Source organism: Talpa europaea (assembly GCF_964194135.1).
Source record: "Talpa europaea genome assembly, chromosome: 1".
Lineage (NCBI taxonomy): Eukaryota > Metazoa > Chordata > Mammalia > Eulipotyphla > Talpidae > Talpa > Talpa europaea.
This window is the reverse complement of record NC_140073.1, coordinates 124,624,823-124,637,380: the sequence shown is the minus strand read 5'-3', so window position 1 is coordinate 124,637,380 and position 12,558 is coordinate 124,624,823. Positions and strand designations below refer to the sequence as shown.

The 12,558-nt window shown below is 41.0% G+C and overlaps 1 protein-coding gene across 1 annotated transcript in view; it reads left to right on the top strand.

The window, feature by feature from the left end:
• Nucleotides 1-4,921: 4,921 nt before the first annotated feature.
• Nucleotides 4,922-12,558, top strand: part of TMEFF2 (transmembrane protein with EGF like and two follistatin like domains 2) — a gene marked incomplete at both ends in the record, with an annotated part of 232,698 nt that continues 225,061 nt past the window's right edge. The window contains 2 exons of the mRNA XM_084255730.1: nucleotides 4,922-5,093; nucleotides 7,507-7,616. Of these exons, the coding sequence (XP_084111856.1) occupies nucleotides 4,922-5,093; nucleotides 7,507-7,616 (282 nt within the window). The remainder of the gene's footprint in view (nucleotides 5,094-7,506; nucleotides 7,617-12,558) is intronic.

Genomic DNA, 12,558 nt, shown 5'->3' with positions numbered 1-12,558 from the left:
TATAAATGCAAACTGAAGGACACTTTTTACCATCATAGATCTAGTAAGTTACACATTAGAAGTTTAAAGTATATTTGATGAACATATGCATAAGAAAACTCAATACTTGCTGGTAGATAGACAGATGTGTACAATAGTTTACCTGCACAGAGTGTAAACCTTTATCCTCTCTTAGAATCATCTCTGCCAAAAGTCTGATAAAAATTGAGTAAGAAACCAGGCATACTTTCACTAGTTATATAGGCATAGATAGCACCTTAATTCTCTAAGATGATTATTAAGATATAGGCTCTACAGTACAAACCCAGATTCTGAATTAGAATCTCTGCTAATGAAACTTGGAGTTTATCTCACTTACAAAAGGAAAAACTTAAGTAATTGATATTATTTCATAAAAATTCCAAGTATGGGAACCACTGGATGGCTTAGCTTATGGTTGAGATTTAATGTTTGTTCCATAAAAAGTGCAAAAAGGCTACAAGGACAGAACATGCATAAGTTCTCAATTAGTTTTCCTTCTCATTGGCTAAGAGGCAGCCATATGGCACAAAATGGTGACTTTAGGTCTTGGACTCTGACATCACACCTTACTGTGCTGAGTCCCGTCTGTGCCAACCACCAGGTTTGTGAAGTGAGGCAAGTTGGTTGATGCTTTAAAATCCATATGACCTCACTATAATGCAGAATCTCCACAGCTCCCCTTATACTGGGGATTTTGCTTGGCACTAAAAGTTCCTGCTGAGGAAGCTAAATGTAGAGTCAGGCAGGGAGACTCTCACCAGGACAAAAGACTGAGTATGAGGATATCTGCTGAAAACAGAAGGCAGACATGATGGCCAGATTAGCATAACCAGCTAGACCATCTTGACAGGAAGTTACAAGTTAACAGGGAATAGAGGTAGGATGTTTTCATCAGCAGCAACAATGGACCTCCCCCAAGCAACAGCCCCTATTCATTACCCCCTACCTTGTGCCCAATTGTTATGTATCCCAATCCACATCCTCCACCTTCCCTGAATCTGACCCCCCCCCCAATAAAAGTGAGACTTGCCTTGGAGGAAGGTGTTACATCTCCAGAGATGTAGCCCCTCTAGGTGTCTCTCTCACTACTTGGACTTTTGAGTTATGTTTCCTCCATCCTGCACAGCTCCTAAGATTGCAGCCCTGCCAGGCAACACTATAACATGGGAATAATGACATTCCTTGTCTCATGGGGTGCTGTTAGAATTAAATAAAAATAAGTGGCCTTCCCTGCATGGCACAATGTCAGACACCAAAGAAGCATGAAAAGGTAACACCATTATCAAGGCTTCAGAAATCAGGAAGGAGACTGAGTTCTGATTGGCAGTGTGTTTTATTTCCCCAGGTTTATTTACTTTTATTAAATTAATATTAATTCTTTCAAAACAACTTTTCTCTCCCTTCACTTTCATCCCACATAACTTCTGAGTAATCTCACACTTCTTAATAACGTCCTTTCTCTCAAGGGGCAAAAAAGTTTTGTTTTTTTTAAAGTTTTCCAGAAAAATTTTTGTGTACTATTCCTAAGTAAAAATATGACAGCTTGACTTTGCCCCTCTAAGTGAATTCTAGAGTATGGTACAAATATATTGTTTTAACTCAGTAATATTGAAAGCAAATTGGATACTATTTTAAAAGAAGAAATTTTACAAATGCATGGTAGGATTGGATTGTATTACTAGTAATCATATAATACACAATGCAAAGTATAATTTGTTTTAAATTCAATTCTGTAAGTAAAGTGATTTGACCCTGTTGGGGGGAAAGTTGAAGCACTAATCCAATCACTAATCCAGTCTTCATTATCATAAAATTTAATGTCTGTCTACTTCCTTGGTACTAACGATGAGGTTAAATAATGTACATGTTTTTATTTACGTGTTCAATAATACTATTCGCTGTTCAATGAATGATGTTCTTCTGCCACTTGGTGGTGCTTGCCAGTTTCAGAATTTGTTTCTTGGTGGCACTGTAACGCAAAGTATAAAATAAACTGAACAAAAAAAATCATAGCATTCCTATTGGAAAGGCTTTGCTTCAAACTGTTTAATAATTTAAAGAACCTCTGTGGAAGCAACTACATTTGTTAACCAGTCACAACCAGTAATTAACTCCTTTGGAGTTTTAAGTTACTTTGGGCAAAATGTCTTAGGAAGAGTACATATTATTAGAAAGCATGCCAAAAATTTACTTAGCAGAGAATTCAATAACAGTTTTACTCTGCTAAGAGGTTCTGTAAATTTCCACTTATATAGCCAAGCACTGAAATCCTAGCAGGTCCTGTTTCATTATCATAATTACTATGTAAACACTTTTAAGGATTTTGCCTTTAGTTTCAAGCATGACTTATTTTCATAAGCCTGATTAGTTACCATACCAGCCTGCTATGGAAAATGACATGTTCTCACTCTGGACTGGGAGTTGTTAAATCTTGATCTACATTAAGCATATATGTACGTTGCTGTCTCTGTTGAAAAGGTTCAGTGAAAGACATCTCTGATTCTTTGTTTTTGCTATATCGGCTGGCAACTCTATCTAATGTGTATTCCGTTTCCTTGAGGAATTTAGCTGTGCTGTCTAGAAGCCGATTTTCTGATGCCTCCAACGTCTGGTCAAATTGATCTGTTTTAATGGAGTCTTCCTCGGTGAGGAGCGAGATGCCACCGATTAGAATGCTGGCATCTGCTGCTTAATTGCCAGGAGTGAGAGACACCGAGATCCAGAAATCTTTGGAGGGGGAGGGTAATCTCGGGGCGGAGGCAGAGATCTAATATAAAAGGATGGGTTTCACACAGGAAAAAAAAAAAAAAGATTTCTTTGAGGTAGTGAGGTGCGGCACGATCACATCTCTGAAAGGAGAAGTTAAAAAGCACAGAAGTGGGAGGAGGTTGGAGGTTAAAGTACTGAAAAGGGTAGCTCGGCACAATTTGTTTTTCTGGTGGTAACTGCAAAGGATAAATAGCCCTTGTTTTTAAAGTGTACTGGTGCCTCTTTTAAGTGATTTGCGTTGGACGCTAATTGCCTTTGAGATGCTATCAAACAACACTTAATTTCAGGGGCCACAGACGGAGTGGGGGGGCAGGGGGTATCTAAAAAGAGAAAAAATGGGTGTGTGTGTGTGTGGGAGAGAGAGAGAGAGAGAGAGAGAGAGAGAGAGAGAGAGAGAGAGAGAGAGAGAGAGAGAGAGAGAGAGAGAGAGAGACCTGAATCACTGAACAATCACACAGAAAACTCTTCCTTCTGTGGCATCCAAAACACAGTGACTGCAATAATGACCGAGGCACGGGAGAAAAATGCTTCTGTCCGTCCATGTCCCGGAAAGCCCTCGGTCCCATTACTAGCGAATAAAATACCATTAGGCTGGAGTGTGTCTAAGTGCGTGAAGACTGCAGCAGGCAGAAGGCGTTCCCCACTATGCCGTTTGCCCGGGGCCCGCGGAAGCGAAAAAAGGCAAGGTGGAGAGCAAGAGACTCCAGCCGAATTAGACCTTCTCGCTCCGCCCGGGCCGCTGGCGATCTCGTGGAGACAGGCGTGAGGGGTCCGGGCCACCTCCCGGGGTGCCGGGTGAGCCATTCTTCTTGCAAGCCGCTCCTCCGCGGAGGCGCCCGGCTACCCACGCGCCGCTGATGCCCGGGATCCGCTCCTTCCTCGCTCCGACCGCTCGCCCCAACCAAATCTGACCTTTGTAACCTATCTGCCCGCACCTCCCCGAGACCACACAAATAGGTGCCCGGCTGGAGGTGTGTGTGCTGGCCGAGGGCTTTCCACCTTCCGCGCTCCGGCTTTGGCTGGGGCTGCAGGAGACCAGGGAGGAGAGGTCGGGGAGAGCCTGGGTGGTTGGCGCGCGGCGAGCAGCCCCAGGGCTGCCGGCTACTAGGGGAACCTCTGCAGCTTCCAGGCCAGCCAGCGCCGTGCGCGCACCCCAGCCTCTCACCCTCGCCCGCTCTCAACTACTCCCTGGAGAAACGACCCTGAGCTTTGGGGGGCGGTATTCCGGGTCTGTACCCCGCCACAGCCAGGCGGCGCGCTCCCGCAGCCCGAGCGCAGGACGCTCTCAGGCCCGCGCGTTCTCCCCTCCCTGCCCTGCTGCGGCCGCTCCTCCGCCCTCGCCAGCTCCAGCTCGCGGAGACGCCACCCCGCCGCGGCGGGCGCTCGCAGCCTGGGGTCACGCACCGAAGAGGGGCGCTAGATCGGACCCAGCGCTCGGCAGAGGGCGTCGCGGGGCGCAAAGTGGACGGGCAGGTGGATCTGAAGGTGTGGGGGGCGTCCGCCCTGAACCCCGCGCATCTCACTTGAGTCATCTCCGCTGGCCCCACTTCGGCCATCTCCTGGCGAGCTCGTCCATCTGTAGCATCCGCCGTTGCCTCCTCCTTGCACCTCCTCGCCAACCCCTCCCTCCCGGGACTGCATCCCGCTCCGCCAATCAGCACCGGAGTGTTTCTTGCCACGTGATCCCGGGCGGGCTGAGGACCTGCTGCTTCCCCAACGCCAGAGGGATGCGGGCGGCAGAGCGCGAGAGGCGGCTGCTAGGCTGCAGGGCGCTTTGACTCGCTCTCCAACCTGCCTCTTTGGGCTCCTCTCTGGCCCCTGGACTCCGGTTTCCTCCTGCTCCCCGGGCTTCTCAGAGCCCCCCTCCTTATGGCAGCAGCTTCCCGCGTCTCCGGCGCAGCTTCTCAGAGGAGGACCCTCTCGCTCCTGGGGCTGAGCCGGGTCACTGGATGTTGCTGAAACTCAGGAGATCATGCGCGGGTTTGGCTGCTGCGTCCCCGTCGGGTGTCACTGCCACCGCCGCTGCCTGTGCTGCCGCCGTCCGCGGGATGCTCAGTAGCCCGCTGGCCGGCCCCCGCGATCCTGTGTTCTTGGGAAGCCGTTTGCTGCTGCAGAGTTGCGCGAACTAGTCATGGTGCTGTGGGAGTCCCCGCGGCAGTGCAGCAGCTGGACACTTTGCGAGGGCTTTTGCTGGCTGCTGCTGCTGCCGGTGATGCTACTCATCGTAGCCCGCCCGGTGAAGCTCGCCGCTTTCCCTACCTCCTTAAGTGACTGCCAAACGCCCACCGGCTGGAACTGCTCTGGTAAGTCCAAAATCCTGTAGCCCCTCGGATCCCTTCACCCCGCAGAGGAAACGCGCGTGTCCAGTACAGACCAGACTCCTGAACCCCATGCCTCCCACAGCACCCAACCCCTGAGGCCACCGACTTCCACCCGGAGGAGCTCGGAGAACTGCTCCAGGGCCCTGAGGCAGGAGGTAGGGGGAAGGGTCTGAGCTAGACGGAAAGTGCAGGTGTAGAAACCTTTGCATCCTTGTACTTAAATTGGAGCTGCGAAGATTTGGGGGCATATTAAACGGGATGGTTTTGCGGATTCACTGAGAAGAGCACCCATCCTTGGGGAAAGACTAAAACAGACTCTTTCCCATCATTAAAGAAAAAAGTCTAGCCCGAATGGAGAGAGAGAACTTTATGAGAAAGAATGAACGAGAAAGCAATCAATCAAATGGTGACTGCAGGGGAAACTGATTCCTGGCAAAAGTGCCATGAGCGTGCACTGCTCTAGCATTCGAGTCCGGGTCACACATTCCCAGTCAGTTTGGGTTTCAAGTCTCTCTCTGTCTCTCTGTCTCTATCTCTGTCTTTCCCCGACTCCTTTCCTTCTCTCCCTCCCTCCTCCCTCCCTCCCTCCTTCTCTCTCTCTCTCTCTCTCTCTCTCTCTCTCTCTCTCTCTCTCTCTCTCTCTCTCTCTCTCTCATCCCTGCTCTCTTTGCCCCCTCTTTTCTCTCTCCTCCTGAAAAAGACCTTGTTTTTGCAGCCTGGGATGCCTCTCTCTTACCTCCCAGCTCCTAGATGGTAGAGGGAAGTTGAGAAAAGAATCATTCATTGGATGGTTTCCCAGGCCCAATGGACACGACCAAGGCCAGACAGACTCTCCAGGAGGGGGGCGAAGGGTGGAACCGACCCCAGCGGGTTTTGACTCCACCATTTCTGGGCAAGCTTCCTTGGAGTTGATCAGGCACTCTTCTTGCTCGCTAGGGTCCCTTCAGAATCAGAACGAGAAAGCTTGGCAGACTTTGCTCTGTTAAAGCCTCCTAATTAAATAGGGCCTGAGGAAGGGAGTTGCTGCACTCCTCAGAGCTGGCTTCGCATTTCAGAATGACAGCCTGTAGTATACCAGGCGGGATTGTGGTGTGATTTCATTGGCATTTTAAACTCCATTAACATGCCTGGGTATTGTCCCTTAGGTCTGGTCTGTTCTCGTTTTAGCAAGTGTGTATATAATTTTCATATTCTGTAAATATAATTCTGCTGTAGTCAAATCTGACTCTGAATAAAGTGGCTTTCTGGGATATATGTGAACTGAAGTGTGTGTAACTTTGGAGAGGAGGGAATGGCCAACTGTAACTTACAGGATGAAAGAAGATGCAGTTCTGGGTAATTACTGATGTAAAGTCCATGAACAAAATGATAATGTATCACTGTAGTTTGTGATTTTTAAAGACAAATTGAAGCTGGCAATGCTATTAGATTTGGGTCATTAGATTGCCTTTGTTCTGTTTTTGGCAATTTATAAATTTGGCAATTTTATAGAACTCAACATGTTTTATTTTCATGACTCAGGTGTGCACATATCTTAATTTGGAAAGACTAGATTCCACTTTGCAGTTGTCTAATCACTTTTTGGGTGCTTCATCATATTAAATATCCTGCAAAACCAATTGTTTAAAATGTTGATAGTCTTGTAACTCAACATGACTGTTATGCTTCATTACTAACTAGTGTATTATGTTAAAAAATAACTACCTTAAATGTAAAATTGGGGTTGCAATCAAGAGATTTATTAGCCTGATGTCTTAAAGGGATCTGCAAAAACTAAAGAGAATGAACTGGTTTTCCAGGCAAATTGTCAAGAACCTGGCACCCCTCCCCCCCTCTTAATTTAGAGGTGATCAATCTTCATTTGAGCCAGACAGACCATCACAGAAAACACTGTACCTGTTTATCTTTATTATTGGGGCTTTGTTTCCTCTTTGTCTGGAGAAATTCTAAATAAGGGATTGTTTGAGATCTTAAAGTAAAGGAATGATTAAAAATGAATAAATGATAAAATGGCATTCAAAGATTATCACCAGCTCTTTACTAAAATCTGGAGTTTGGGAGGTCACAAACTATAATACACTTAATGAGAAGAAAATATGGAAACTAAGAAGCAAGTGTTAGACCTTCATTTGCTACTGCAGTGTTAACCCAAACTAAGATAAAATATACTATCAAAAAAGAATATTAAAAGAGAATTGACTAGAGATGAATTTTTAAAAGAAACAAATATTGATTATTTAACTAGATTTTTGAGATTTTTTAGGGACTGAGCTTGCAGTATAACTGTGGTTGTTGGAATTAAAATTCAGGCTAATTTTTAAAAGCTTAAAAGTAGTGATATTTTGTTAGAGTCTATAGAATTTTTAATGACTAGACTGTTCTCTTTAAATTTGAGGTTATGATGATAGAGAAAATGATCTCTTCCTCTGTGACACGAACACCTGTAAATTTGATGGGGAATGTTTAAGAATTGGAGACACTGTGACTTGCGTCTGTCAGTTCAAGGTAAGAAGTCTGATATTTGCATCTTTTCATTTATTAACGAGACTGCAAAGCAGGGATGGCTTCCTTTACAACTCATCATTTGGCAATTTATATCTATGCAAGCTAAGAGGAAAGCTGGCACCAAGCAAAAGTACTGGCAGGAGAGCCAACTGATGTCAAGAAGACATAGCTTTGGAAGAAATATATATGCCACAGCTATAAATGCCACTGGAGGTAGAAGGCTTTAGGTTGTCCTCTGGTGTGACCAAGAAAAGGAATGTTTCTGTGCCCCTTCTCATATGCATTTTATTCAGCTACTGGGATAACAGAATAGTCAGTGGATACAAAATGTGGATTTGTACTTTTATGCTTTTTGATTAGGGTTATCTTTTGATCCTATTGCTATCTTGTTTTGTTGTTCTGGATGTTTGGTTAAGTCTTTAAGTGAACTTATTAGTGTCTTCAGAACTGCTGTGCTAGTTTTGAAATCATGGAACTTATTAATACTTAACAACTTTCCATAGGTACTGCATTCAATTATATAACTGAATATCCCAGGAATATCAAATGGCACAAATTGCCACAATCATTTCCTAAATATGAGAAATATTTATGCTTCATGTTAAGAAAAAGAAATAAAAATAGAGAGAGCGATTGCAGCACTGGCATCATTAAAATTAGGTTATTAACATCTGTTAAAGATAGAAATGCCTTACAGTCATCATCTAATAAATGCTTTTACAGTCTTTTTTTTTTTTCAGTAGCTTCAGAACTGATTTTATTTTTTTTTTTATAAATTTTATTGTTATATTCCCCATACAATTGCAGCACCCCCATTCTGACCCCAATCCCTCCCCTCCCGCCCCCGCCCCTCTTTTACAGTCTTAATGCCTTTATAGTCATCATCTAGTAAATGCTTTCTACCATGTAAATTTAAACCTTTTCTCTCAAAATGTTTAACTAATTATGCATAACTTCAAACATCATAGATTCTGTAGTAATATCATATTTACCTTTAAGTATTATTGAATTTTTAAAGTACACTTGAAAGCTAACAAAGTTTAAGCAGTAATATATACATAAACAAAACTATACATACATGGGATCAGTGAAAAATTTTCTAAGATTGTAAAGGGAAATAAATAAATAAATATATTACGGAATATAGAATGAATAAAAACATTAAACTCAATTTCAGGACTAAGTATCTGTTGTAACATAATATTTAGAATTGTGGATGAATTTAATAAATATTTTAGATGAAATTCAACATCCCAACAAGAGAGATAAGGAATTTCACATTTAGTTTGAGTGACTTATACATAAGCTAAAAGCTTCTTGGATATTATTTTCTTCTTTCTAAGAAAATGCAATAAAATAACTGATATTTGTAAAGTGCACCACCTCCTGGTGGGTAAGTATTGCTGTGACCATACTGCAGGTTTTTGAACTATACTAGATGGTATTAGAAACATATTAATGCTTATTTGATATGCTTGTGACACCAGCTTCTAAGGTCTGTAGCAACTGAACAATATAATTATATTCTTTCCATGAACTGCATGCGAGAGATGGAACATGAGAACTCTCTAACGGGTACTTTTCCCATATGTTAACAAAAGGGCAAGTAACAGTTGGATAAATCATTAATCAAAGGCCCATAAGAGTTTGTGGATTTTTTTCCCTGTTCAGTTTGTGATTTTCATAAAGTGTCTTATTTTCATAATTAAGAGTTGACGTAAGAAGTAAACAGTGTAAACAGTATAAAAGGAACAAAGATCAAAGTTCTCAATTGGAAAGCCATAGTTCTAACACCAAGAGGGAAATATATATATATATATATATATATATATATATATATATATATATGGTATTCTATATGGACAGTTACTACTAATGGGAATGCATGCTTTCCTTATTAAAGAAAGTGCGTTTAGTTTTTAAGTCCTACTGACGGTTTTAGAAAAACACATCAACAAAGGTACTTACATTTTTCATGCATTGTTCAACCAGTTGTATTTGTCATTAAATTTTTTTAATTGTGTGGAAAATATTTGGATAAATGCAAGTTTGAATAAAACTGAAAATAAATTTTCTTTTCACTATGCCCATAACATTTCATATTTACTACTAAATTACTAATACTATTAGTTTGTGTTTTTCAACAGTTGTCAATCTGACACCAGAAAATAAACATTTCCTTAGCGGAAAATCTAGACTACATATATCAAAAATACAGAGTGGCTGAATTAAGTTGAAGATCAACTTAATTGTAATTATAGAAATGTCCAAGTTGTGCAAAGAATAATAGCATATTTTGGGCTAAAAGTACCTTGACTCACTCCTTTTCAATGAATTTGAGTATTTTTGTTTGGTTTCTGCACCAGTATCTGAAGACAAGGAAGATGTTCATAATATTTATATTCCTATATGCTGTTCTAAAATTGGTGAGGTCATCCACTCTGTTTTTCCTGTTTTTTTAAATACAAAACAGGGTATGCTATAGTCTCACTTGTTGACAGTTAAATTTCGAAGAGAAATGGGTGTTTGTGTGTATAATGCTTTCCAATTTACATTATCATTGTAGCACCAAGGTAAACATGCACTTACCTTTACCTTTCTTAGATGATTTAAAATAAATGGATTCTACCTTTCAAGCATATGGTCTCATTTATTTGCCACAACTAATCAAGATCATTATTTTCTCCTCCTTTTAAAGATGAGGTAATTAAGACCCATAGTGTAAATAACTTGCCATTAAGTGGTGATCCCAAAGTGAAAGACCCTAGGTCCTTTGCCATAAAAATTTTTTCCAGAACATTATGATTGCAAACACAAGTATCAATAACAACAACAAAACTACTAATTTATTGTAGACAACTTTTATTATCCAGAGTAATATAACTAATCCTTAGGTGATGATGTGAGTTCCAAAAAATGGCCTCAACCTCATGCATCCTACCTTCCTCTCATTATACTAAATGATGTGCTGGTCAATCTGGTGAATCTGTTTTGGGAGTAAAAACTTGGAGGAAACAAATGGATGAATAGATGGATGGTTAAATAGATAAATGGTTATATGGACAAAAGAAGAAAGAGAAGGAGGGAAGAAGATACATATGTAGTTATTCATAGATAGTATTGACCATGCAATAAACAGTTATCACTTTGTGATTAAAATATGATGAAACCTTATGTTTTTCAGGTATTATTCAAATATTAAATGTTTTTATTCTTTAATAAGTTATATTTCAGGTGCAATCATTCCAGTTTCTGAGACTGCATAGTAACTTGCGAGAATGTAGTGATGCAATACAATGAACATTTATTTTGCTCATAAATCTGCAAATGATATTAGCTTAGTGGAGGAGGGAAATCCAAGTCTTGGTGTTGTGCTCTTCTCAGAGCTCTCACTCATATATTCAATTGTCAATTGGGGGCCTTTGTCCTTTACCATGTGTTTTTTTCTGTATGGGATAGTTTGTGTTTTCTCATAGCACAGTGACTGGGTTTCAAGGGCGAGCAGCCAGAGGGAGAGAAAAAGTCAGGTAGAAACTGTATCCTTTAATAACCTGGCCTTGAAAGTCACAGTCACTGGGACCACAGTCACAGGCCTGCCTACTCTTAAAATCATAAAATTATTGCATTTAAAGAAATGTCATCCCAGAAAAGTAAAAGCTACTTAGGGAACAATTGAAGGATTGGGACATATGCAGCATTTTAAAATCTTTTTCTTTTTTGGAAGAGAAATAGACTATATCTGAGCCATTATTCCTCAGTCTTTGACAACTGGGAATATAACAGAATTAGCATCTGTGGAGCACCTTCTATATGCCAGACTCCAGGGAAGGTGCTGACAATATATAAGTCATACATAGTTTTCGATGCTGAAATCTCAGCTGAAAGAAAACTTTGTTAACCAAACAAGCAATAAATTATTTGGAAAACTTCTCATAAATTTTTTGTTCATTTATAGCAAAATGAGTTCCATATATTCTAGTGTGTCAAGTCAGTGAATCCACTTGAGTAATATGTAGCTGCTTTCTTAGGCAATGTGAACATGTTGGAACAAAATCATTCTACTGAAAAACATATTTGAAAATAAACTTAAAATTTTGAAACATCTTAGGAAAAATAGAATCACTTTTCCCTCGAGAGGAAGTCTGTACACCACATACATTATGGGCCTAACCATCTGGGCCTAAGTCTTGTTTTTCTCTTACCAGCCAACTATGTGGCCTTTAGCAAGTCTCTTAACATCTGAACCTGTCCCTTCATCTGAAACAGAACAGTATTACGATTACCACTAAAAACTATATCCAATAATTTGGCATATTGTAATGTGGTAATTAACCTATTTTTATGCTTCATGTTATCGTGTTTTCCTTTATTTTTCTTATTTTAGAAATGCATGTTTTAGTGTCTATTATGGTGATCACTAGTTAAAATACTTATTGTGAGAGACAAATAATTTACTTTTCTTTTTTATAAGTGAATATTCCAAAGTGTTTTAAAAACATGACTTAATTCCTCCATGTACCATGTTAACCATTCAAATGGGTAATGTTTAAACTTGCTAAATATTTCATTGTTGAGTGATTTACACAAGGAACTACACTAGGCAGAGAAAGAAGTGGGAGAACCAAGGACCAGACTTCATTCCTGAACTTTAATCATTGAGATCATGCTTCATCCTTGTGGTTTTCATACTAGTGAACACAAGTCATGGTACTAATGGCCAAAAACATTGTTCTGATAATCTACAGTTAAGCTCTTTCAGCTCAATACAAATCTCCGTTTTGGCTTGTGCATGGAACTTGGCAACTCTCTTTTTAGCACTGTTCACATTTGGCTTACAGAATCCCTCCGAGGTGGCATATGAACACTTTATCAGTTGACTCGGTATTTTAGGATGCATATCAGCATTGTGTACTAGCACTTGACAGAGATAATAAATACTTCC